Below are 26,276 nucleotides of genomic sequence, written 5' to 3' on the forward strand. Positions count from 1 at the left end.
CCATCTGAAAGAATATAGATGTGTTTCTTCAGGATTCATTACTATGAACCTTCACTCCCCAGAACTGCTTAAAAACCCTTTGAGCTTGATCACTAATTCATGAGAAAGCACTGTCAGAATGACCAGAGAAACTTTAAGACATTCAGCAAAGATTCAATATTTCTAATGCCTTGTTACTTTGAACCAGTAATTATGCTGATGTATACCTAGTAATCTAAGTGAAATGTTATTTTAGCAGAATTTAATCATAATTAGTAGGTCACAAGTTTTGAAATATGTGCTGAAGTAGAAATTTACTAAGATATAGTTTAATAGCATGCGATCACTATTTTTAGTGTTGAACTGGTCAATGTCAGCTAGCAAACAATGAATGTGAAATAATTTTTTTCACTTCCAAATGAATGAAGCAACCAATATGCAATTAAGCTAACTTAATAGTTACAAAATTATTTGTAATATATTACAAAATATATTTTGTATACTTTGCATACAAAATATGCAGAGGAACCCAGGTGTGTGGGACCTGGGGCTGAGACCTCCAAGCCTGCTCGGATTGGGACTGGGCCTCTTCCACCCAGATTCCCCACTTTCCAGTTGCTAGGCGGTCACACCCAGGGACTGCCCCCGGCGCCGTGTAATCCCATCAATGGCCAACATTCAGAAACTATAAAACCAAGCTCCCAAGCAGCCGTGTGTCATCTTGCAGCCTAGTTCTCCCTCAGGGAGAACCTGGCAAGCTACCAAGAGTTTCCTGCCCACATGGGAGAGCCTTGCAAACTCCCCATGGCGTATTCATATGCCAAAACAAGTAACAATGATGGGTCTCATTCCCCTGACCCTGAAAGAGTCTCTAATGTGGCACCATTGGAAAGAACGAGTAAAGAGAGGCTTCTGAAATCTCAGGGCTAGGATGAAGGGAGACATTACTGAGATCGCTGGAGAAATTCGATGATCAACAGGGTGGTGATGATGATGATGATGATGATGATGATGATGATGTTACAAAAACTGACATCGAAATGCTAAACCTGTATATATGAAAGGCATATTGCATCACAGTTAGTTGTACTGTGGTTCAAATATGTAAAGCGTGTACTTGTATTTTATTTTAGACTTGTTGAACTGAGAAAAAGTTAATGTCAACTGTGGTGACAGTTCTAGAGGGTATTTATGAATAGAAATAATCAGATTTCGCTGAGTTTTCATTCTTAGTGTTATAAACCAAATTAACATGTGACATAAACTATCTCTTAATAATAGTTTCAAGCTGCATCGACATAAAGTAATCAAATTTCCATAGGAAATTGAACTTGTATGCCAGATAGTTTAATTATATAGTGTCCATTTCAATAGTTCCCATTATAAGAAAATATAGAGAGTTTGTCATTGAGAATGTCGGTAACAATAGTTTGAATACTTCAACAAATTTTAATTATGTTGTAAATCATCTGCCTACTGATACATATAAATGTATATGTAGGTTCATTCAAATGTCGGTTTGTACTTTGACCAATGCCGGGGTGATAAAAGGGAACTAAAATTGGCTTTAAACCTTTATATTTTTCCTGAAAGTTCATGAAGTGTAATGATCTGATCTTTGTTATAGGAAGATGAAACAATTTGGTATAAAATTTAAAAATCATATCTAAGACAGTCCAGTGTATGACCCCCAGCACACTGCAATAAAGACAACAAAGGAAACAGAAAGAGAGGGAAAAAATGACTTTACTGCAAAGGCCTTGAAGATTACTTCAAATAATTGAAGCTATATTAAATGTACTAAACCAAAGCTTTCTAGTTCTCTTCTTAACAATTGTAGAGAGTAATATAGAGTAATAACTTAAAGCACAAGATTTCAAGCCCTGTAAATTTGGATTTGGGATCCAGATTCTATTACTTAGCAGCTGCACAATCTTGGGGAAATTACTCACTCTTCTGGAGCCTTGACTTTGTCATCTATTCAAGGACATTAATTATTGTTGTAACATCATGAGGCCATTGTGAGGCTAAACTAAGACAATTCATAAAGTACTAAGGATATCAGTAGGTATTAGCTCTTCATGTGTATTATTATTATTATTAGATTATAATTTTTGGGCATGGATTAGGCTTTATGTTTGCCTTGATCCTTAATGCAAACATAAAATTTGTTTTAAAGCTTGGGTTTCTAAAGTAATAAGCCTTAATTTTCAGAAATGAAAGACTTCTACATAATAACGGTCAAATGAGGTGTGAGATATTGAGAAAGAGAAAACCTCCTGCAATCTCTTTGGCTGAGAAGCCAGAACAGCATAATGTCAGTTCTGAACCCCGTGAACACCATTAGTAATTAACAGACTTATGAAAGGAAACGGAATTTCATCTCTAAGTAATGAAAATATTATGCTTATTTGAGCTTTCTGAGCTTTGGTCCAGAAGGCAAAAATTAATGGGTTTGCTTGCTAAGTAAAGCTGCAAGTACTCCATCTTTTCAAACCTCTTTTCTTTTGTCAGGGAATATCTCAAAGTGTCTGGCAGGTTCTTTACTGCGGTTTAATCCTGTTTGAGAGGAGGCTAGGGGCGTGGGGAGTTTTCATTTGTTTGTACACATCTATACCTCCAGACTTACTATGCAGAACATCGACTCAGGATTCTTCTCACATCACAAAAACAGTCCTGCTTTTGAAATTTTAACTGATCCAGAAAAGGGCTGAATCTGTTCTCAGGGAGGACAGATAGATTGGACCCAAAAATTTTGATGCCACAGAGTTGGCACCAAAAATTCCTGACTGCGTGAAGTGACCCTGGAATAAGTTACCGAAGAAAGAAGAGTTGGGGGTACAAGAGATACTCTGCTGTGAACAGAATGTCTCCCAAATAAATAATCTCTCTCTGCATGCAGTAAAGTCACTGTTTTCCTGGTGTAAAAGATATTTGTAAATAGTTATTAGTTCTAAAGACTGCTGTGTGGAAAATAGGAAAAAAAAATCGAACAGGAACAATGGCAAAGAAAAAGCATTGGATCGCACTCACTTTCCCAAGCTCTTCCAACACGATGACTTAACTCTAAAGCAAATTCTAACTGGCCTACATTTCTGTGCCAGGTACTTGTATATATTACCAGAGTCTCAGATTTAATTCTCACGTTAGATCTGCAAGGTAGGAGATAATATTGTCTTGATTTAGAGGTAAATATGTATAACTCAAAAATATTACTGACTTGTAAATGACAGACTCAGTCCCTAAGTGATGGGCCTGACTTTTTTCTGAATACGAAGCCCCATTTACTACACTTTAATATATTCTCATAAGGCGAGAGATGTATCAAAGTGCAGTAAATGGGACTCAGTACTTGCTTATCTTACTGACAACAAGTGTTGCGTAGGATTTAAGCAAGAACGTTGTAGATATCACAGGAGAGAACAATACAGAAGCAAATAAGATACAGAAGTAGGCAATGAGTTCAATTTATTCAGGACTCTAAAGACAGTTGAACATTAATGGGTAGTCAAAATGTGGCCACATTGTTAGTTAAATGTGTATGTTTTATGAATCACTTCATAAGTTTATTGGCATATAATAATGAATCCTCTTATGTACATCTCTTGTTTTTTTCTGAAGTTCTAATTAGTGCATGTCCAGTACAAAATCTTGCCTTAACCTACTGCCCCTACCAATTGTAATTATTATACGATCCTGAGACACACTCCTTCTAACCTCATTATGAGTGTACCTTATTAGTTTCATTTATAGGAATTTAACTCATTGTATTACATATTTAGTTACCTATATGTCTTATATAGGTAACTTGCCTATATATTTTCTATCTATTGCCCACTGATTAGGCTGGAAATTTCTTACAAAGCATATTTGCTTATTATAGCATTGAAATTATCTTTCTTTTTCTTTTTTTTTTTGCTTTTTTGCTCACACCTATCGATACACAGGGGTTACTCCTGGCTCATGCACTGATGCACTCATGCACTCCTGGCAGTGCTCAGGGGACCATATGGGATGCTGGGAATCAAACCCGGGTCAGCTGCGTGCAAGGAAAATGCTCTACCCAGTGTGCTATCGCTCCAGCCCAAAAATTATCTTTCTTGGCAGCTCAAGGAACATATGCTTTGCTTGCTATAAGCCCATGTTGGATACTGGCATTGCATAGTCTTCTGAGTATTATGGGGAGCAACCTCCAAGCACAGATCCAGAAGTAGCTCCTGAACACTACTGGATGTTGATGCTAAAATCCCCCCCCAATAAAGATAAAATTATTTTTCTTTGGGGGAGAAGAGGATTATAGGAAAATAGGCTGGGGATGGGCTGGAGCGATAGCACAACGGTTGTTCATGCAGCCGACCCGAGTTCGATTCCTCCGCCCCTCTCAGAAAGCCCGGCAAGCTACCGAGAGTATCGAGCCCACACAGCAGAGCCTGGCAAGTTACCTGTGTGTATTGGATATGCCAAAAACAGTAACAATAAGTCTCTCAATAAGAGACGTTACTGGTGCCTGCTCGAACAAATCGATGAGCAACGGGATGATAGTGACAGTGACAGGCTGGAGATACATACATAAGGCCTCATACATGTGAGCTATCTGCTTTCCCACTGAGCTACATTCCTGGCACCAAAGTTATTTTTGTTGATTGAAGAAATGGTTAGACAAATATTCTACTTCTTTATTGATTAATAAATATCCTTTCTACTTTGTGATTGTTTATTCTTCATTAATAAAAATTACTATAGATATTCCCCATTTCGTATTATTTTAATATTTAATCATTAAAAATGATGGGTGTTGGACCAGAGATAGTACAGGAGTTAAAGCACTTGCCTTGCATGCAGCTGATTCTGGTTGAATCTCTGGTACCACATACAGTTTTCAAACCACCATCAGGAGTGACCCCTGAGCACCCCTGGGTATTGCTCCAAATCAAAAAACTACATGGACAGACACGTCATAGTAAAGATTAGGTGTGTTGTTATAAATTTAATATAATTCTCTGTCATTTTTGAGAATTACCATCTTTATAGTTCTCTATCATTTTTATTTATGAGACATATTTATTTATTTTGTCTATCTTCCAATGATTTGACATTATGCTTTTAAGACATCTGGAACTTATTAAGGTATTTATTGAGTTTATTTTTTGTTTTTAGCAATGCTGGGAATTGAACTCAGGTAAAGCTCTTGCAAGAAGGCAAGAGCTCTACCACTGAACCATATCCTCAATTCCCTGAAATTTATTTTTATTGCATGGTGGAATTAAAATTTTATATATTGGGATTAGAGAGATAGTACCAGGAGTTAAGACACCCCAGTTTGATCCCTGGCACTGCATGGTCCCAGCCCCCTCAGCATCTCCAGGTGCAGACCCAGAAGATCCTGAACACTGCCCCAGAAGCCCACACAGTCCTCGGCAGTACAGATTCTCAGGCCCTAACACTAAACTGCTGACCAAGTAAGCCAAGAATTGCCGGGAGGGGTCCTAAAGACCCCCCCCCCACAACACTTCTTGGGAGATCCCCACCCAAAACAAATCTGCATATTGTTTACCCAGGTAATCTTTTTTTTCTCAACTCTCATCTATATTTCTTTAATCATGATTTTTTTTGCTGTTGGATCACACCCACTGGTGCTGAGGTATCACTCCTGACTCTGCACTCAATATCACTACTAACAGAGTGATTTTTTTTTTCAGGTATGACAGTAGATTTTTTTTTCTGGTTCTAGTTCTGGAGCAGGGGCAGAGACAGAAGAGAATGTAACATTGGGTTCCATCTTTATAGCTCAAGGGATGATCCCTTGTCCAAAGAGGGGCTGGAGGAGGGTTGCTAGGGAACAGGTGAAAGGTGGGTTGCTGGTGTAACAAAGCAAAAGTCTGAGAATGCAGAGGAAGGTGGATGGATAGTAGGATGGATAGAAGATGGATGGAGAATGCAGAGGAAGGGTGAGGATGGTGTGTAGGGAAGTGGGGGACAAATAAACTATGTGAGAACACTGTGGAAGGAGAACCAGAGGACAGAAGTGAAGTCCCCCACCCCGCCCTGGGGCCAAGCAGGTCCTCTGTACATCAGTACAACACAGAGATGTCCAAAAGTAGAGTGAGGAGAACCTGGGCTCCCAGCCAGGGGGGGAGGCAAACAGACAGGCCAGAAGAGAAAAAGGAACCTAGCTCAGTCTGCTCCGGGAGCAAGGGGGGATGACTGGAATGTAAGGATCTGAAAAATGCAGATTGCCAGGGCCATGTCACCACTGCAGTGATGCAAGACCAATCAGAACAGTACCTGGGAAGGGACCCTCAGAGAATTGGGACAGGAGCAAACAGAGACCCCTGCTGTTGTTCCCACTTCCCCATGCACTTTAATGGCCCTGGCTGGCGAGGAGATGGAAGTCAAGCCACTTTCTTTCTGCTGAGGCAGACTGGGGACAGCACCTTGGCCAGGCCTGCTCCTTGGCTGACAGAAATATAGAATGGCTGAGCTCAAACCCAAGTTGGCCACATGCAAGATGTCCTAGCCACTGTATTATCACTCTGACCCCTCATTTGTGATTTGCAACTCATATGGCATATTCAATAAATGTACACATTATTATAGGTTGTGTTTATTTCCTTCATATTAATCCCTTTGTTAGTTCTCCCCTGTTTTAGTTATAAATGTCCCAATTTCTGATGTGTCCTAATTGTCATTTACAATGAGGTCCACTCTGATTTTTCTTTTTCAGAGTTTGCATACTGTTCTTGCTAGATGTTTCTGTCTGTTGCATTTTAACACATGACTAATTATAAATCCAGGTGAAGATCCGGTGAAGTAATTTTTCCTGCACCATTGAATGCTTCTTTGAGACTTTTGCCTGTCTCCGTAGCTGACAACTAAATGTTTGTTACTACTCTCAACCTCCATCTCTGCCCTTGATTTGTTGAGATGCCATCAGTGCACGTCAACATAGCTGTTCTTGATCTATTTTTTAATTTATGCTTTCGGGAATTTCAGCCTTCAAAATAATGTATAAATAAGATTACGATGGGAACAAAGCCCTTAAAAGTCAGAGGAATAAAGGTCAAAGAGATAGTGCGGTGCTCAAAGTTCATGCTTCTGTGTAGCTGATGCCATTTCTATTCCCAGCACTGCATTACAACATGTAGTTCTAAAGGATACACATTCCCCAACCCAAATACCCAAAAGGTGACCCAGATAATTCCCATCACCACAGGGCCTGAATAACACTGCATCTTTGGTCTCTCACTATGATCCATCAGCCAGTTAGCTAAGTATCACGAGGAGGTGCCTCTAGGCCACCTGAGTTTCTCTGGGATGATCCCCAAGAATAAACAAGCAAAATCAATAGGTTTGAATTGATAACTGCATCCTTTCTAGAGAGTCAAAGGTTGAATTCAATGTGTAGGAAAGTTATGCATATATGTACATATACACTAGGAAGTGACTCTCCATCAGTGCTTAGGGGCCCAGGGACTACTCTTTATGACACTCAGCCAAGAAGTGCGGGCCTGAAATTTTGATGCTCAGGCTCAGTGAGTAGAGCTACATAAACTGGTGGTGCTTGGGGGACAATTTACCACTCTAACCTATCTCTGCTCCCAGTAAAATTATTTGAAAATTCTAAAATTACATATATAATTTGACATATGATTTTATATATATGCAATTAACTATAATAATATATAATTCATAATGTTTAGTACAACATGTCATTCGTAATAAAGAGTATATTCATTTAGGGCAATGAGAATATCAGTACTACTTAACTTCATGTTTTTTCTTCCTCTCCTTGTGCGCTAAGCTAGTTTATTTTAATTTATATAAATGGAATGCATTTATGAGGCAGTTTTATTTTCTCTGCATGGTAGCAAGAAGCTTCTTGACTCTGGCTGTTCTGTTATTGTAACTCTTATTTAGGAAGTTATGTGGGAATATTTTTAAAAATATGGCTTGTTCTTTCACAAAAAGCAAACTAAAGTTATACAAAGACTTGTTCACATTATAGATCCAGTTCCCACAGTTCAGTAGAGCTCTTGAATATTTTTGTCCCAACTATTGATGAAAGTTTTACTATCAGTCTTGAATGTTGGTATTTTAATTACTCATTTGTATTTTGTGAGAGCATGCATCCACATATTTATCATTATGTAGACAGAAGTACGGAGATGCTCCATCTGAGGCTACACTGTAAATGCTGTATCACAGCGTATTTTTGAACCAATAATCGATAAGTGCTTGCTTGAAGAAGTGTGCCCCTTAAGTGTCTGAGAGAATTGACTTCAACATCTGAGATTTCTTTATAAAATTATTTGTAGGCATGAATACAATTACATGGATTATCATTATCCATTGGCAGGGGCCTTCATTTTCTTTCCTTGTCACTTTCTCGTGTCAAAGGCATTTATTTTCTTTCAGCTATTGATTGAATGCTTACTTTCTTCTAGGCAAATGCAGAACATGTTCACTCCTGCTCCTTTAGAGCAGATACCTCACACAGTGCTCTAGTGGGTCTCTCTGTAGGAGTTATATTAATAGGTCTTTCTTTGTTCAATTAGGGGCAAACTATTAGATCTTAAAGCCCTTTTGGAAAAGGTCTTCATACATTTTTTTTTCTTTTTGGATCACACCGGGCAATGCACAGGGGTTACTCCTGGCTCTGCACTCAGGAATTGCTCCTGGTGGTGCTCAGGGAACCATATGGGATGCTGGGAATCAAACCCGGGTCGGCCTCGTGCAAGGCAAACGCCCTACCCACTGTGCTAACGCTCCACCCCAAGTCTTCACAGCTTTTCAGTGAAGAAGTTATGATAATGACCCTTGAATTGAGTTTAGCTATGAAAATTCCTTTTGACAAAAATTATCTTTGGTTATACTTAGAACTATGCTGAAAGAGACAATTGAGCTATGATCCTTGACCTTAAAATGTTTTTATTCTAGTGTGGGAGTTAAACATTTATCATAATAGCTACACTTTGATCAGTTTTGTAAAAGAGGGATGAATAAAATGACTCGAGATGATTAATTCTGTTTACTAAGCAATGGAGGGAACAATCATAGAAACAAAAATCTAATTCACTATTGCACTATAAAATACTGTGAGAAAAAAAAAGATCAACAGCAAAAGCAGAAAGAGTTATCAAACCATAAACAGTAAATCCAACATAACTTAGGTTCTGGAAATCTAGAGGGAAGACCTAGGTTGTGCAGGTTGGACATAAATATAGGCAAACATATTTCCAGGTGGAGACATCAGCAAATCAAACTTCAGTAGGTTTGAAGATATTTACTCTGATAGAAGGAAAAGAAAATGCCCAATATGACTTGTCTTGGAGTACATACTTAGAGAATTGAAGGTGAAGTTAACATTTAGAAATGGTCTTATAAACGACACCCTTGGTTTTGAAATTAGCTATGAGTGATTCAGGCATTATGATGCAGAAGTGATATGGTTGCATTTTTTATGTTAGGAAAAAACTGGCGAAAGACTAGAGAGCTAAGGCAAGGAAACAATAGGGAATAATTTGTTTCTTTTAGCTACAGAAAGGCTTATCCTCCCTTTTGGGGAGGAAATAAAAGGGAAGAAGAAAGGAAGAAAACTAAGTAAGAAAACATAAACATTATTAATTCATACAAATCCAAAGAGATTAATTTCCCTCTCAGTGTTGAATGCTGAAAATAGATGATCTTCCAAAACCTTTTTGTATTTTAACATATTATCATAATTAATACTATTGCAAATCTTGATCAAAAGTTTTATTTGGAATAAATCTTTTTTTTTTTTTTGCTTTTTGGGTCACACCCAGCGATGCTCAGGGGTTACTCCTGGCTTTGCACTCAGGAATTACTCCTGGCGGTGCTTGGGGGACCATATGGGATGCCGGGGATCGAACCCAGGTCAGCCGCGTGCAAGGCAAATGCCCTACCTGCTGTGCTATCGCTCCGGCCCCGGAATAAATCTTTTTTTAAAGACACTGTGATTTATAAAGTTTTTCATAGTAGAATTTCAGACACACAATGTTCCAACACGAGTGTCACCGCCAGTGTCAATCTCCATCCACCAAAACGCCAGTCTAATAAGTCATCCAACCTACCACTCTGATTGCTCTCACTTACAGCTTTTGTCAGTTTTTCTCCCATAAAAGTTTGGAATACTCATTCTTTACTTGTGTCAAAAACACCTTCAGTCTTTCAAAAATTTAAAGCTCAGCTAGGTTTTAGCTCTTTTACTTAAAAGATGTTAACCGGACTCCCGGATCCACCCTGTGCCGGCCGACATTTAAGCAGAGAGCCATGTGGGGACGCTCCTTTGCGGCCCCGCGCGAGATCGACCCCGGAGGCAACTGAACCACTTTGGACACGAGCGGCGCCCCCAAAATGCCTCCAAACTGTGTGCTGGGAACTTCTGGCCCAGGCGCTGCCAGCGAGCAATGCAATTACCAAAAGAATTTTCCTTGGACTTCATATAGAAATCCAAAACCGCGCGGCTGCTAATATCTCTTGATTGTCAGCAATGTGTAAATGTTCCTTTTTGGCAGGGCTTAACGTGGGGGGAAACTCCAAACAATAGTACTAAGTTTTTTGTTAAAGGGTAAAAGATTGTAGCGATAGAATTTTAGGCAGAATTTTCCCTGGACTTTAACGGGTCGGACTTTGGTGGGAAATCCTAACAAGAATAGTAAGTCTTTTGCTGAAATATTGAAGGCCACCAAAGTGGTAGCCATCTCTATAGACTGAACTAAGCCATATCCCCACGCCGGCTGAGAAGAAATATCCTTCTTTCTCGGGAAAAAACGCGGCGTGGCGTTAACCATAGTATGATGTCCATTAAGCTGACACGGACCTGGTGGCGTGGGAACCGGATGCAAGGGAATAAATTATTATGTACTTGGAACAGCGGGACGCTGGTGGAATCTTGAGCCGGGGCCGATACCAGCGTATTACTTTTGGTTCCAGAAACTGCTTGCAGACATTATACCAGACTATCAACTAAGCTAGAGCCCCACGCCGGCTGATGACGAGAAATAACCATCTCTTTTGGTTTGTTTTCCCTTTGTCAGGCAGCGTGGTGATTACTAAACAGGTGTGATCTCGGTGGCGCGGGACGAGGGGGGAAAAAATAGAAAAGTTATGTAACAAACAGCGGGACTTAATATCTCTACATTCTCAGCAATGGAGAGCCATCAAATGCTTCCTTGACAGTGGGACTGTCTTCTCTTTTTTGGGGGGAAACCCTAGCAACAATAGTGAGTTATGTGTTGAAACATGGACTGTAACCAAGATAAAGCGTAAACGAAGTGAAACTTATCACTTACAAGGGCGGGGACTGGGGGGGTGGGAGGGGGCGGGAGGTATAATGGGGTGGTTGGTGATGGAATATGGGCACGGGTGAAGGGAAGGGTGTTTGAGTACTGTATAACTGACATAATCATGAGAACTTTGTAACCCTCCACATGGTGATTCAATAAAATTTAAATTAAAAAAAAATAATAAAAATAAAAGATGTTAACCTATATGCAAGATATAGACTACTGTGTTGATCAGCACTATTTAACCTGCATGGAGTGAAAAATTAAAAACAGAAAACCAACTCAGTAATTCAACATGATCATTGAGAAGGAGGAATTCAGATACGAGAAAAAACTTGGGGTTTATAATTCAAACTTTTGTTTGTAATTTCCTCAATCTTGCATATTAAATGAAGTGAGTAGAAAATTATTCTTCATACAGTGCATAGTACTTTATAAATGATAAAAGGTAGAAGTAGGTTATAACTATTGTAGGTAAGCTTTCATAATCTTCCATGTAAAACAGGATTTATCACATATAAAATCTCATGTCTCACTACGCATTTTCAGTGGGCAAGTGGAGGGCACACATCATTTGTACAAGAGCTTGAAACATTACTGAGAATTAATTCCTCATTTCTCTGCTTGTACGATGGACATGAATTTTGGCAAATTCTCTAAAATAGTCCAATAGTCTAATAGAATCCATTGGCAGCATAGCTTAATTTGGCCAGTATTTATTATACACCTAACATGTGTAAGGCATTGTGTTGCTAAACATTTTCAGGATGGTAGTGATAAAGAATAAATGTGTCTTACCTTTTGCAAAAATTACTAAGTCCTTTACTAAAGTGAAGTAAAAAAGGAATATATATATATATATATATACACACACATATATAATGATTCCATAGATCTTAATCTAGTAAGACTGTTAAACACACACACACACACACACACACACACACACACGCTCACTAACAAACTAAGCTTCTTATAAACACCAAGAATTTCTTTCTTATGGCTTCAAATATTAGAAATCTGAAATCATGGAGCTAATATGTGCCAATCAGGTGAGGATATTCATATGTCACAGACTGCCAATGTCTAATTGTACCTTTCCTTTTAAAGTGGAAGGGACAAGCAGTTCTTTTTGGCTTTACAAGGACATAAATCTCATTCTAAAGGGATTGATGGTCTGATAGCTTTACAAAGACCTCACTCCTTCACATTCAATATTAAGATTTCAACATATGGACCCCTTCTTCACTGCTGGTGGGAATTTAGATAGTTCAGCCTTTGGAAGAAAACATGAAAAACAACTTCTCAAAAAACTAGAAATTGAGCACTGTATGACTGAGTAATTCCATTTACTGGCATCTACCCAAAGGGTACAAACCACTGTTTAGAAAAGACATTTGCACACCCATATTCACTATAGCACTGTTCATCATAGTCAAAATCTGGAAACAATCCAAATGCCCAAGAACAGATGCCTGGATTAAAAATCTATGGGGCATATACCCAATGAAGGCTACTTGGCTGTAAGAAAAGAGGAAATCATTCAATTTGCTGCTACATGGATGGACCTGGAAAGAATCATGCTGAATGAAGGTAGAAAGAGAGGGACCCACACATACTGATCTCTCTCATAGGAGGGTATAACAGAAGCATAATGGAGGAACAGCAACTGTGCAAAGGTAGCAGAAACTGAGAACTGTCCTTGAATAGGATGCAGACCACAGGGGATGGAGGGTGAGGATAGCATGGAGAAGAAAGGGGTACTGAGACAACTGAGAAGTAGGGTGGTCACACTGTTGGGGTGGGTGTCTTTCAAGGTGGAATGTGTCAGGCATGAAAACCTATCAGTAGCAGTGTTGTAAAACTACAGGTCTTAAAATCAAACCATTTTATTTCAAAGTGTCTGTCATAGAGACAAGTGGGGAAGGTTGAGGGAGGGGGGATGTAGGAGGGAGGGAAACTGGGGACACTTGTGGTGGGACCGGTGTTGGAACATTGTATACCTGAATCTCAATCATGAATAACTTTGTAAATCATGGTGCCTTGATTGAGAGGATAAGGCATGGGAAAGTATGCATTATATGTATGATAGGAGAATGTAAACATTCAGAGCATTAACACACATATATTAGAACAACCTTCTACAGGAGCTAGAAGTTTAGGAAACCATGATGCATTGATGTTTCACACCATCTTTTTACAAGTACTCGTTCTAAGATGTTTTCTAGGAGAGCAAAAGTAATTTTTTCCAATTACTTCACTTGAGACAAGTCGAACAAATTAGTGAATAATAGCAATTGTTAGTACTCTTAACTAAAATGATAAGAAAATCAATCAAAAGTAACCAATTATTTCTTTAGACAGGAAATACGGTTTTCCAAACTGTGGGACTTTTATTCCAGAAATATTTGGCTATCATTGGGTTAAATAAAGGCTTGCACCTTATAAGAAAGCAAAATTACCCTATGTTATAATCTTTGGCCTATGCTTTCTAATTCTTCTTTTTCGTATCTTTAAATACAGAATCCCCTTCACCTACAACTGAGTTTAGAAAATTCATTAAGTTCTGATGCTGATGTCACTGTCTCAATCCTGACCATGAACAACTGGTACAATTTTAGCTTGTTGCTGTGCCAGGAAGACTGGAACATCACCGACTTCCTCCTCCTAACCCAGAATAATTCCAAGTTCCACCTTGGGGCTATCATCAACATCACTGCCAACCTATCCTCCACTGAGGACCTCTTAAACTTCCTGCAGGTCCAACTTGAGAGCATAAAGAACAGTACATCCACCATGGTGATGTTTGGTTGCAACATGGAAAGTATTCGGCGGATCTTTGAAATTACCATCCAGTTTGGGGTAACGCCCCCTGAGCTGCGTTGGGTTTTGGGAGATTCCCAGAACGTTGAGGAACTGAGGACAGAAGGTCTGCCCTTAGGGCTCATTGCTCATGGGAAAACTACACAGTCTGTCTTTGAGTACTATGTACAAGATGCCATGGAACTGGTAGCGAGAGCTGTCGCCACAGCCACCATGATCCAACCAGAACTTGCTCTCATTCCCAGCACGATGAACTGCATGGAGGTGGAAACTACAAATGTCACGTCAGGACAATACCTATCCAGGTAAGCTGAAAAGATGGGTTACATCCCCACTCAGAGGACTATAACAGGAAATGTATGTTTCTATTTTGCCGTTTGGCAGAAATTGTGGCTCTGAGTAGTTTTATACTGTAATAATATTTTTGGGGGGTCAAATATCCATATCATACTCATATGCTCAATCCTTTTAAAACCCTATTTTACTCTCTATTGGTTTAGGGCTGGTTATTTTAAAGTTCTTAGATTCATTTTTTAATTTGCAAATTAAAATCATATTGACCAGCTTAATACTAAAGATACTATAAAATTATATATAAAAAGTATCTAATACTATACCTGGCTCTTAATAGATGAGCAACATACATTTCTAACTCTCCCCACTCTCTCCCATATCAACATACTAGGACAGATCTCTCTAAATCTATAAAGGTTAGCCAAGCAGGAAATAGAATTTTCCTTCTCTTTCCAAACCTTGCTGCTTAAGACAACTTAGAGTAATGGGTAAAGGCACAGGCCTTGAGGAGCCAGTCTCTCTACGGTTGCATTTGGCCTCAACCACTTAGAACCTACAATTTTTGTGCTACTAATTTAACGTCTCTGAGCATTACTTCTTCGTGTCCTATATGCATTTATGTAGAGTGCATATGATAGATGCATGGATGGATGATAAATTGATAGATGCATGAATAGATGGATGGATGGATGATATATATAACAGACCCTTACCAGACATTGATTGAAATTGACAAAGGACAAATAAAAAAGAAACTATATAATTCTATCCTATATTATCTGTTGTATGGCTAATAAATAAAATTTATCTAAAAGTTTTTTTCTTTGTTTTTTCCCTGATGAAAGTTAAGTTTAGTGGATAACCTCTGCCCTTGTGGCTGGCTGTTTCCACATGTTTATTCCACAAACTTTGAAAGTTGTAAGAGTGTGCAGCTCAGAACGCAGCAGCAATTCACCACGTATAAGGGTCAGTGAGAATGTTTTTTATCTCCATGGGTGTGTTTGAGAATGAATTCAAAGAACCTCAGGAAACATACCAAAGATGTCTTAAAAATCCCTGGGGAATACAGTGAAAGAGAAAGTTTCAAAGTGTTCAAGCAAGGGTCAAGGGAAGTGAGCAAAACCCTGGAAGGAATCTTTATAATGAATAACTGAAAAGCTGCCTTAAGCCATCAAACATCTGTGGGTTTTTCATCATATGTATTTATCTTGTTGAATACAGCCTTTTAGAAAGTTCGTTATTCTCAGTCCATAAGTCACATCTGCATACAGTAATTTTCTTAATTGTTCCTAAATTCTGTGAGGCTGACCCCACTTCCTCGCTGCAAAATGAAAGGATTGAGGATAATGAGCCATGAATAGCGAGTGTCAGAGTTATGCAAGCTTTCATTTCTCACACAGTCATTTTCAGTTTGGGCTGACAGAATTGTTAACATTTTAAAATGTTAATGAAATCACCCCAAACATGGATTTTGCTGCCTAGGCTATAGACTAGAGAGAGCATTTCTCATGGAAGACTACATAGATGTGACTACAAGGATAAGGAAGTTGATGTTCTTGGGTCTTCACATGCCAGCACAAATATCAACCATAACTAACTGCAGAAAAAATATACTTGGGGGCTAAGTATACAGCCTGATCTCTAACAATATATTTTCAAGTTGTTTTATTAAATATTTTTGACAATTATATTTTATATATTTTAGTAATAACAGCAAAAATTCATTTGTATGGGTGTTTATGCTAATAACCACTGGCTATTAGTTGACTTGGGTGAGGCATATAAAACACAAGCTTGCATTCTGTCATTTGGAGTAGACAATGTAGAAAATGAGATTTTTTAAAAAAAATGAGTTAATAATTATGAAATAATGAAATACTTGATTCTTAAAATTTGAGATACACAGAGAAGAAATAATAAGCTCTTCTCAGAAATGTTGAGAATGGAGATACATGAATTGGATCTTGGTGAATGAGTAGTTTTCTTCTTTGAGCAAATTTACAAATAGAGGAATAACATTTGCAAATTCTCCAAGAATGAAAAAGAAAAGACAGTACAGTTAGACATTATGCTGGCAATGAAGAAGATTTGGTATGACTTAGGAAATGCAGTTAATTTGATAACATGCCAAAAAGGGGCATTTATTATGCTAAGAGATTGATACTATATGGACAGTGAGTGCCAGTTAAGTGGCAAAACATCAGTCTTGACATGTTTATAACAATATCAAAATCCGGTACTAAATCAATCAAAAGTAAATAGTATGAAACTATGTCATTTTAACCACTAGTGTATGAAATTTTTTTATTTCTGAAAATTAAAATCGGTTATATCTATATTTAACTCCCTCACTGTATTCTGAACACTTCGGTGAAAGTGAGTTTGAGTTTGAGGAATTAATTGCTATTCCTAGGATTTTCCCTTGACTGTGTGAAGGCCCTGATACCAATCAACCTCACAAGAGACTGTAGAGTTACTCATCGCCTGGTAAGGCACCTATTCATTCTTTATCAACTCCTAGAGTCTAGACCCTGATAGAGACATGTTCTTGTTGACCTAAGGAGTCTCACAACTCTTGGGGAATTACTCATAGTCCTGAGAATCACTCAAGCGTTTGGGTTAGCTACAAAATCTTGCTTTTTCTCTTCTGAACGTCTTATAGAATTCATTTCCAGGTATATGCAGTGATGGCTTCATTTTCTCATGCAAAAATATTTATTGTGGCTACTGAAGACTAGATCAGGCCCTTCTCTAAAACTAGAAGTTTCAAACATAAAAGACAAGCCCCTGCTTTCAGGAAACTGATCATCTCCATCTTTTCTCCCACCAGTAGAGTAGATTCTCCTCTAATTGATCATATTTTAAATCCATTTTCATTGATCTAATCATTTGATTATCATTTCTTAATTGGGGCAGCATCCATTGTTTTAGTGATAATACTTTGTCTTTAGCTCTCCTTTCCTAAGTTGACCTTGAAGAATGTTCCAACATGTGAGTGATTTTTCTCCCTCTAAACTATGCTCATCTATCTACTTGTAAAGTGAAGTAATAACAAGATTTATTGGCCTTTCATTAGTCATAAATGTGTTTCATCTAATAATTCTGGACCTATTTTATTCTAGACTGTAAAACACTTGGAAAGTTTCAAAAAGGAAAGAAAATCTATTTTTAAAAATCTTCAAGGTATACATTGATAATAGCCCAAATTTCATTGCTAGACATTAGAAAAGTGCCTGAATATCCTGAGGTTACATGATGAAATTCAAATTATGAATATTTCTTTCTGTAATCACACAAATTTAGTGGTACTGTGACCCTACCTAAGATATTTAGTCTCTGAAAATTTCAATTTCCTTAACTGTAAGCATTCCTAACTTGAAAAGTCAAATGGCATGCTCCAGGTAATTCAATTAGTACTTTATAGAAGAAGTGTTAAGCCAGTTCATCTCAATTTGCATTCCCTTTCAGAATTAATATAAATCTTTCTTAATTTGAATCACATTATATTCTTTCAGCCTAGAGTTATATAAATCAGGAGACACAGTCATCCCTATATAAGGATTCTATTCCTGAGGAACTCTACCAAACCAGTTTGGTTAGCCTGTATGTTTCAATAATTACAGAAAACAAATGCAGTATTTCTGCAGGCCGGAGAGATAGCTCAACAGGCTAAGTTTGTGTTTTGTATGCAGGAATCCCACATTTAATGCTTTAATCCCCAATATCAACGGGATGTCCCTTGCGTACCACAAGGACCAACCTCTAAGCCCTTCATGGTGTGGCTGCCCCCTAACCTTTCTCCAAAATAGAAATGCAGTTGCCTTGAGCATTGAAACCTGGAATTGGGTGCTAATACTACTAGTTGCCTGGATCCCCAAGAAGACCCCATTGCTATGGGGGTGACTTAGCATGCTCTTCTATTCTTCCTAAATTAACTTTCGTTGCCAGGACTGTTAGGAAGTCAGTACTTTAAGAAAACACATGCCTTGGCCTTGTGAATCTTAGGGACCAACACTTAATGCCTGTGTTTTCAAGTGTTTTCTGTAGGAATTCTTGTCATTGACTAATTTCACTGAAATACTTTGAGCCTGCCTTTCCCTGTTTGTCACTTATGTCATGCCAAGAGCAACTGTGAAAGTTTCACTAAGTCATGGAGACTTTAAACACACAACATTATAAATATGTATCTTTTTGGGACGCGATTTTGATGAATATGGCTCCAATTTGCTGAATCTAGCATCCAGGAAGTTTTAAGCTGTGGAATTTTTTCAAATTAGGAGAGCTTCCAAGTTTTTATTTGCCTGAGAGGAAATTGTGTTCTTTGTTGACATTTTTACTTTGCAGTCCATAAAATTTGGAAACGTGTCCAAACAGTGGTGGGTGGGGACGGGGGAATGAACCTATTTATAGAAGGCAGGGATGCAATTCAATTCTGAATTCCAGATCCATCTCTTGGGGCTGCTACAGTTCCCATATCCTCAAACCTTCAGATGGATGCTTCACTGGTAAATGCTGTATAATGCCATATGGCCATGGCATTGTCAACATAATACGCAAAAGGATAGCAGCACAAGGAGCAATACTGGAACCAGATCTAAAGACCTAGGATGAATTTAGTTGGGCTATTATGCAAAGTAACCTGGAGTAGTCTAGAAAGTGGGCAGAGATTATAATCATGGGGTAGTCAAAGTCTTAACCAAAAAGCATAGAAAGGAAAGGAATCCTTTGTGGAACAGAGAGAAAAGTGGTCAGGGAGATTATTAGGTCAAGGTACGTGCCTTGCATATATTGTACTCCTGTTAAATCCCCAGAACCACCTGGACCCCAAAGTATTGCCAGGTGTGGCCCCAGAGTCCCCAAACACTGCTAGAGTGGCCCAGGTAATCCCCAATACCACAAGAGTCCAGCAGCAGCACATCTTTGAACCACTGTCCAGTTGCAGCTCCAGAACTGACCCCCAGGTACCCTGAATACCCTCTGGGAGGTGTCTTTAAGAAAAGTGGAGAGAGGGGCTGGAGAAGTAGTATAGCAGGTAGGTGCTTGCCTTGCACATGGCAAACTTTTGTTCAACTTCTGGCACCACATATGCTATCTCAGATGCTGAGCACTTCAGGTGTGGCCCCAAAACAAAATGAAACAAAAACTACTGGGGAGGGGGCAAAGTGATAGATAGTACAGCAGGTAGACACTTTCTGTGTAAGCAGCCAACCTGGTTTGATCCTCAGCATCATAATGATTTCCCCCAGCCTTGCCAGGAGATATTCCTGAGCACACAGCCAGGAGTAAGCCCTGAGCACCAGTAGGTGTGGCCTCAAAACAACAACAAACAAAAACAACAAGCAAAAAATATGGAGAGAAAGAATTGCCAATTTACCAGTTGTGCAGTCGAGCAGCAGAAAAGAGAAAGTGCAGGATCCATGTGTCTGCTTTGTTAATGGAGTGACCCTTTCACACACACCAACAGTAAAAGACCAAATATGCATTAAAATACAATGCCATCACACAGATTACCATTTTTCACCTCTTGCCAGTAAAAGTCCAGAAGAACCATAGCTCTCATTTCACTGTGAAGTTTCACTTGTGAAATTTGTAGATTGGCAAAATATAGAACCAAATGACGAATATCTGTGTACACATATATACATTTGATATGCTATTAAATTGCTGTTACCCATTAAATGATAGACGTCTATCTTAAAAGATGAGCCTTCTAAGTTATTCTGAAAGATGGTACAATCAGTGATTAAAATATGTGGGACTCTGCTCTGCAGATTGAAATTTAGCAATTTCCTATTCCTATTAAATTCCTTATCATCAGAGATTTTCCCATTGAATTCGTTTCTATCTTTGATACCATCTATTATTCAGGGAGAAATGTATTGGAATTTTAATGCTTTGGACAATCTCTAAATTGAAAATGCAAATAGTGCCTGCGTGATTGAACCCCATTCTCCTGGCAAAGTGATGAAAAGCTCTTTAAGAGATGCAGAAGCAAAAGACATGTGTTTAATTGCATTTACCCCACAGGCATTACTGAGCAGTTTCTCTGGCCAGGCACTGTGTTGTGCCTTAGATCCAAAAATGACTCAGTGTGGTAACATGCTTGGATGAACACTGAAGACTCTTTCAGCTTAACAGCCTCCAGGGTGGTAAAGGAGAGCAGTGGGAGAGGGATGATTTGTTCATTTCTAACAGCAACTCTATGGAAGAAACCGCACTTAGAATGTGAAGAATGTCAAAATTCATGCTTTTGAGGGTCCTCTAGTCTTCTGAAGTCAAACATGGAGTTAATCAGCTGCCAAATGCTTATACTTCAGGGTGCTAAGGAGGATTGGAAAGGACAATTAAGGACAGTTAAGTCGATTTACACGTAGCTCAAAAAATCATCCACATTTGATGTTTCATTTGGAGACCTGTATAAAGAATAAATGCAAAGCAATTCCTCCTGACAGACTGGAGTTTGGGTAAGCTCTGTGGCTAAAATGGCAGATTTAGACAGAAGGGAGGCAGATCTCACAGGAACAGGCTTCAGTAAAATAGGCCACAAACCGACAGCTGAGGTCGTAACAGCTGATCACAATAGACCCGTCACTACAGTGTTTTCTCTTTTTTCAAGGATGATATATGATATAAAGGAGATAATGAAAAAATTAAAGAAGTAAATAGGTGAATTTCAGAGGAGAGTGATAGCGACCCCAGAATGGCAACAACAAAGAATTAAATTAACTGAGGGCAGTCAAGTTGACTTGAGATGCCACCTCTTCTTAACGGAATAAGATATTGTGGCTTCCTTTATACAGTCTTCCAAGAGGAAGAGAAGGGGAAACAGTAAGAGAAGAGAAAATTCTGAAAAATAAAATGAGAAAGAACATTAAAGGATGAATGAGAAGACCCAGAGAGATTGTACAGGGGTGTAAGCTCTTGCTTTATCCACAACTGACCCTAATTCAATCCTAGGGACCACATACCATTTCCCAAGCATCACCAGCAGTGACCCCTGAGGCCAGGGCAAGTAGCAAGCCATGAGCATAATTGACATGAACCAAAACTAACTAACTAAATAAATAAGTAAAATGATTTTTAAAGAAATGATGAGAAAATTAAATATGATGCCACCTTCCAAGGACTGTAAAACACTATAAAAACAAGAAAAGTAGTCTAAAAACTGAGGACAGGCAGAAAATGAGAATGATTTGGGGAAGAAGAGAGATGAAAGAGAGACTTGCTAAGAAAAATAATCTTACAAGGCAGAGAGATAGTACAGGAGTTAAGGTGCTTGTTGTGCACAAGGCCAACACTGGTTCTGTCCTCAGCATGACATATTGTCCCTCAAGCATCACCAGGAGTGACCTCTGAGCACAAGCTGTGGTGCCAACACAAACATACACAAAAACAAATAATTATGATAATAAATCATGGATTAAAATTAAAATGTGCAATGTAAATTATCATTCAAGTTGTTGGAAGTCATGATAAGATCAGAAGGTTTGTGTAAAGATCAGAATTGGGTATAAGTTTCCTAGAAGGTACAAGTTTATCAGAAGAGAATAATTTGGGGCTCTTCATGATGAAAGAGCATGTAGGGGGAAACTTCGTCAGTTTGAGTTTATGACACATGCAAAAGAATAGAATACATGTGGTTTATTTCATTGAAAAATTTATTTCATATTTATTTATGAATCACAGGAAGAAAAGATTGAATTTCTAGACATATGTGGGTCATTTTTCCCCCAATTTTTATTGAGGTACTCACTGTATTTTACAGTACAGTTAATGGAGTTTCGTTTATCCAACATTCTGACACCACAACTACTACTAGAGGGTTAGCATACTTCCACTAATGTCCCATGACCCCTCCCACCCATCCCCTACCACACCCTACCTCAGTAAACTCAGTTAGGGAACTCAAATCCAAGGTCTCTTTTAAACTTATTGGAGTGGGGAACAGATTGGAGTCACACCCAGCATATTTAGGACTTATTGTTGGCTCTGTATTCAGGATCATTCCTGGCAGAATTCAGGAGACCCTATGTGGTACCAGAGATCAAACTCATGTCATCTATACACAAGGCCAGAGACTTAACCCTCTGTACTATCCCTTTCTTTACCTATTTAAATTCTTAAACTTTCCTTTTCTCCTACCAATAAAAGAAGAATGAGAAACTTGTGACTTTCCCTTTGCCTGGATGGGAGAGATAGCACAGGGGTAAGGTGCTTTTATAGGGCCTGGCTGCAGTTTAATCCCAGGCATCACACCCCAGAATCCCCCAAGCTCCACCAGGAGTAACCCCCGCACACAGCTGGATGTGACCCAATGCGTGTGCCCCTTCCCCCAGTGTTGCTTTGTCTGATTCCCAAAAGTATTTATTGCTCTCTTGTTCTACATATCAATTGTCAGTAGACTTAGAGCAAAATTAAAAGTGACTTTTAAAATTTAAAGTTATAAATCTCAGGACTGGGATAGATGGAGGCATTATTGGCGCCCGCTCGAGTAAACTGATGAACAATGGGATAACAGTGATACAGTGATGCATATATTTAAGTTCAGTGAACAAATAAGCCTTACAAGAATTAGGGGGTGGTGGAAGAATTTGGAGGGAGGGAAGATGGGGGAGAATTTCACTAATCATAACATAGCAAAGGTTTCTTAATCAGGCAAAGGGGAAAAAAAATCAAAACAAATTCTCACAGGCTAAAAGTTTTACGAAGCATTATGGAGAATGAACAAATCACTACCCAGGGGAGGAATTTTAAAAATGATGAGATGATTGTGGCAAAGAAATTCAGGTCATTTTTCAAGATAAAGGAGAATGAGGATACAGATTGTTTTAATGATACAATAAAAGTTCCCAAAGGGAACTTCACAGAGCAAAATAGATATTCCCATGTACAGATATGATTAATGGAAGATAACAGTTGGGGAAAAGGCAAAGATAAGAGGGCAATTTAAAAAGAAATATAAAGCAAAAGAAGTAGACACAGAATAGGTGATGAGTGTGTGTTGGGGGGAATCAAAGTAGATTTAAAGATGTTACCTTTAACAAGGACTGGAGCAATAGCCCAGCTGGTAGGGTGCCTTGCACACGGCCAACCCGGGTTCGATCCCCCAGTCCCTCTCAGAGAGACTGGCAAGCTACCGAGAGTATCCCGCCTGCATGGCAGAGCCTGGCAAGTACCTGTGCTGTATTTGATATGCCAAAAACTGTAACAAGAAGTCTCACAATAGAGACATTACTGGTGCCCACTCGAGCAAATCGATGAGCAACGGGGCAACAGTCCTACAGTGCTACCTTTAACAAATCTTAAAATATGTAAGAATATAGCATGCCAGGAATTGAACCCTGGTCAGTTGCATACAAGGAAAGTGCCCTACTTGCTGCATTAATTCTCCAGTTCCCTAGATTTTTCTCCTTTTTTTTCCCCACTATCATTTCTCCAAGCTCCTATAGCCATGCCTGAGTACCTGATACATAGTAAGTATTGTGAGTGGAATATGGGGTTGAAAGGATGATGTGTTGTTTTATATCTCGTCATTTGTTTTAATTGAGTAAGAAAATCATTTGATTAGTATGCCAAATTTTGTGTGCAAATGTGCTTTCTAAAATATATCTTAAATATATTAAACACTGATCTTGCTTATACTGTGAACCATTTCAGAAACATTTTTTACATAATTTGCAAAGTGCACATTTTATCTCAGCTCCTAGGCAAATCAACACATTCTTAATTAGTGACTTAATTGGAAGCTTTTACTAAAGTAATAAGTCACCCCAATGCAAATTAACTAATGAGCTTCATTCTTTCAAGTAGAATGGTACCTTGGGAGGTTTGCTGATTTGAAAAAAAAAGTGTATATTTGAATGTTTTGTCAAACACTTTGCAAGACAGAGTGCTAAACTAGGCTCTCATACAGCGATTCAGGCCTTTTTCATATCATGAAAAGTATAGATTATTTTTCTAAGTGGTCTCCTGGTTACCGTCTCTTCCTTCACCTACATAAATATTTTACCTACTTTCAGATCAATATTACTACTACAGTCTTCTGGCTCTATCATTACTCAGAAATCCTCATGTCTGTTTCTTTTAAATTAAATCCCATCTCATAAAGTGAATATGCTAGTCTTTTATAATCTAGTTACCATTTGCTTTTCCTATATTTTTCTTACCTTTTTTTGCTGTGCTCTCCAATTGTGCTTACGAACTTTCTACCTTCTGTAATACTTTCCACCTTTTTGCTTTTCCTCTTAACATTTCTTAATCTGGAAAATTTATTTGAGTTCATGTCTAGCCTGGAGTAGTCACATGATCAGCCCAGAGTATAGTGATAGTTTTGGTCCTGGTGATCTAAGCCTAAATATGTATTTTTTTTTAATTAAGATTACTTTTACCCCTTTTTTTTTTTTTTGCTTTTTGGGTCACACCCAGCAATGCTCAGGGGTCACTTCTGGCTCTCCACTCAGGAATCACTCCTGGCTGTGCTCAGGGGACCATATGGGATGCTGGGAATCAGACCCAGGTAGGCTGCGTGCAAGGCAAATGCCCTACCCACTGTGTTATCACTCCAGCCCCCTTACCCCTTTTTTATATATTCACATTGTTCAATAACTGATGTACATTGGGGCTGATATTCAACTAAAGACTCTAGGTCTTACTGATATGACCTATCAAGCTGTGTTTCATGCACCCTTTGTACAGTGTGAACACTAAGCAACCCTATACATTGGCCCTCTTTAAAACACTTCTTTTTTTTTTGTTTTTTGAAGACTGTATACCTCTTGATTATGCCACCCTCTACACTTTTACAGCTATTACTTCACCTCTACCTGGTGAATCCTGTTATGAAACAAGTGGAGAGAAAGCAAGCAAGAAAAGAAGGGAAGGAACATTATTCCTCACTTGTGAAACTGCTCAGCCCATCTTCCTCCCAAAACATTTTCTATATTGCCGGTGGAATATTTCTTGATAGAAATAAGATGTTTTATTTTTCACGCTTATCAGCCTGCAGCTTGCACACTGTGTTCTGGCTTTTGCACATGCATCTCCCTGGGCTGACATCATGGGTTTCCAGCTTTTCGTAGCTAACTGTAATTCCTTCAGAATTCAGTTCTAATGGAGTCCTCACTTAACAAGCCTTCTTTTAACTCCTAGAGTGTGCAGGGAGTTTTTCCTCTCTGTTCCAGTGATACTCGAGAGTTTATTTATTACAGCAGTTTAGCCTTGCTTACTCACTTTACTTTCTCCACTCTAGTAGACTTTGAGCTCCTTGAGAAAATGAGTGTGTCTTTCACCTCTGGAACTCTATTGTTAAGAACTGTGCCTCTTGTTTGTATCAGTCGATCTTGCAATAAAAGTATCCCTTATAGTTCTTTTTCTGTTTCATCCACAAAGAGTTCAGGGCAAGAATTTTATTTCAGCCCAAATAAGATGTCAACCTTTCATCTTTTAGTTTGCTTCTATAGTAAGCATTTAAATTGCATTGTACTTAAACAACTTTGTAACTGTTTATCTCCTGGTGATTTAATTCAACGAATAAAAATGAATAAATAAATTGCATTGTCATTGTTGCTACAGCACAAAGAACACATAGCAAAGGCAATTATCATTACAAACTATCAATATCTTATAAATATAATTATTTACCTACACTCAAAAAATAAACTTAAAATAATTTATTAATGATGCAAGTTCCCTGAGACCTAATCTCCTGGTATTTACTGCATAGAACATTTGGTCTGGAATAGTTGAGGATATTTTGCTACTAGATGATTTGTCTTTCTGTGACAAATGAATGTTTCAAGGATAACTGAGCATTAGTTGTCAGTCATAACAACCATGGTTATTATTAAATACTGATAATGAAAAATGAGTTTTCCT

General features: G+C 38.5%; 1 protein-coding gene across 1 annotated transcript in view; it reads left to right on the forward strand.

The window, feature by feature from the left end:
* Positions 1-26,276, forward strand: part of GRIN3A (glutamate ionotropic receptor NMDA type subunit 3A) — a 207,569-nt gene that overhangs the window by 48,619 nt on the left and 132,674 nt on the right. Inside the window, exon 2 of the mRNA XM_004600274.2 lies at positions 13,809-14,413. Coding sequence (XP_004600331.1) covers positions 13,809-14,413 — 605 coding nt within the window. The remainder of the gene's footprint in view (positions 1-13,808; positions 14,414-26,276) is intronic.

This window comes from Sorex araneus, chromosome 1 (genome assembly GCF_027595985.1).
Source record: "Sorex araneus isolate mSorAra2 chromosome 1, mSorAra2.pri, whole genome shotgun sequence".
Lineage (NCBI taxonomy): Eukaryota > Metazoa > Chordata > Mammalia > Eulipotyphla > Soricidae > Sorex > Sorex araneus.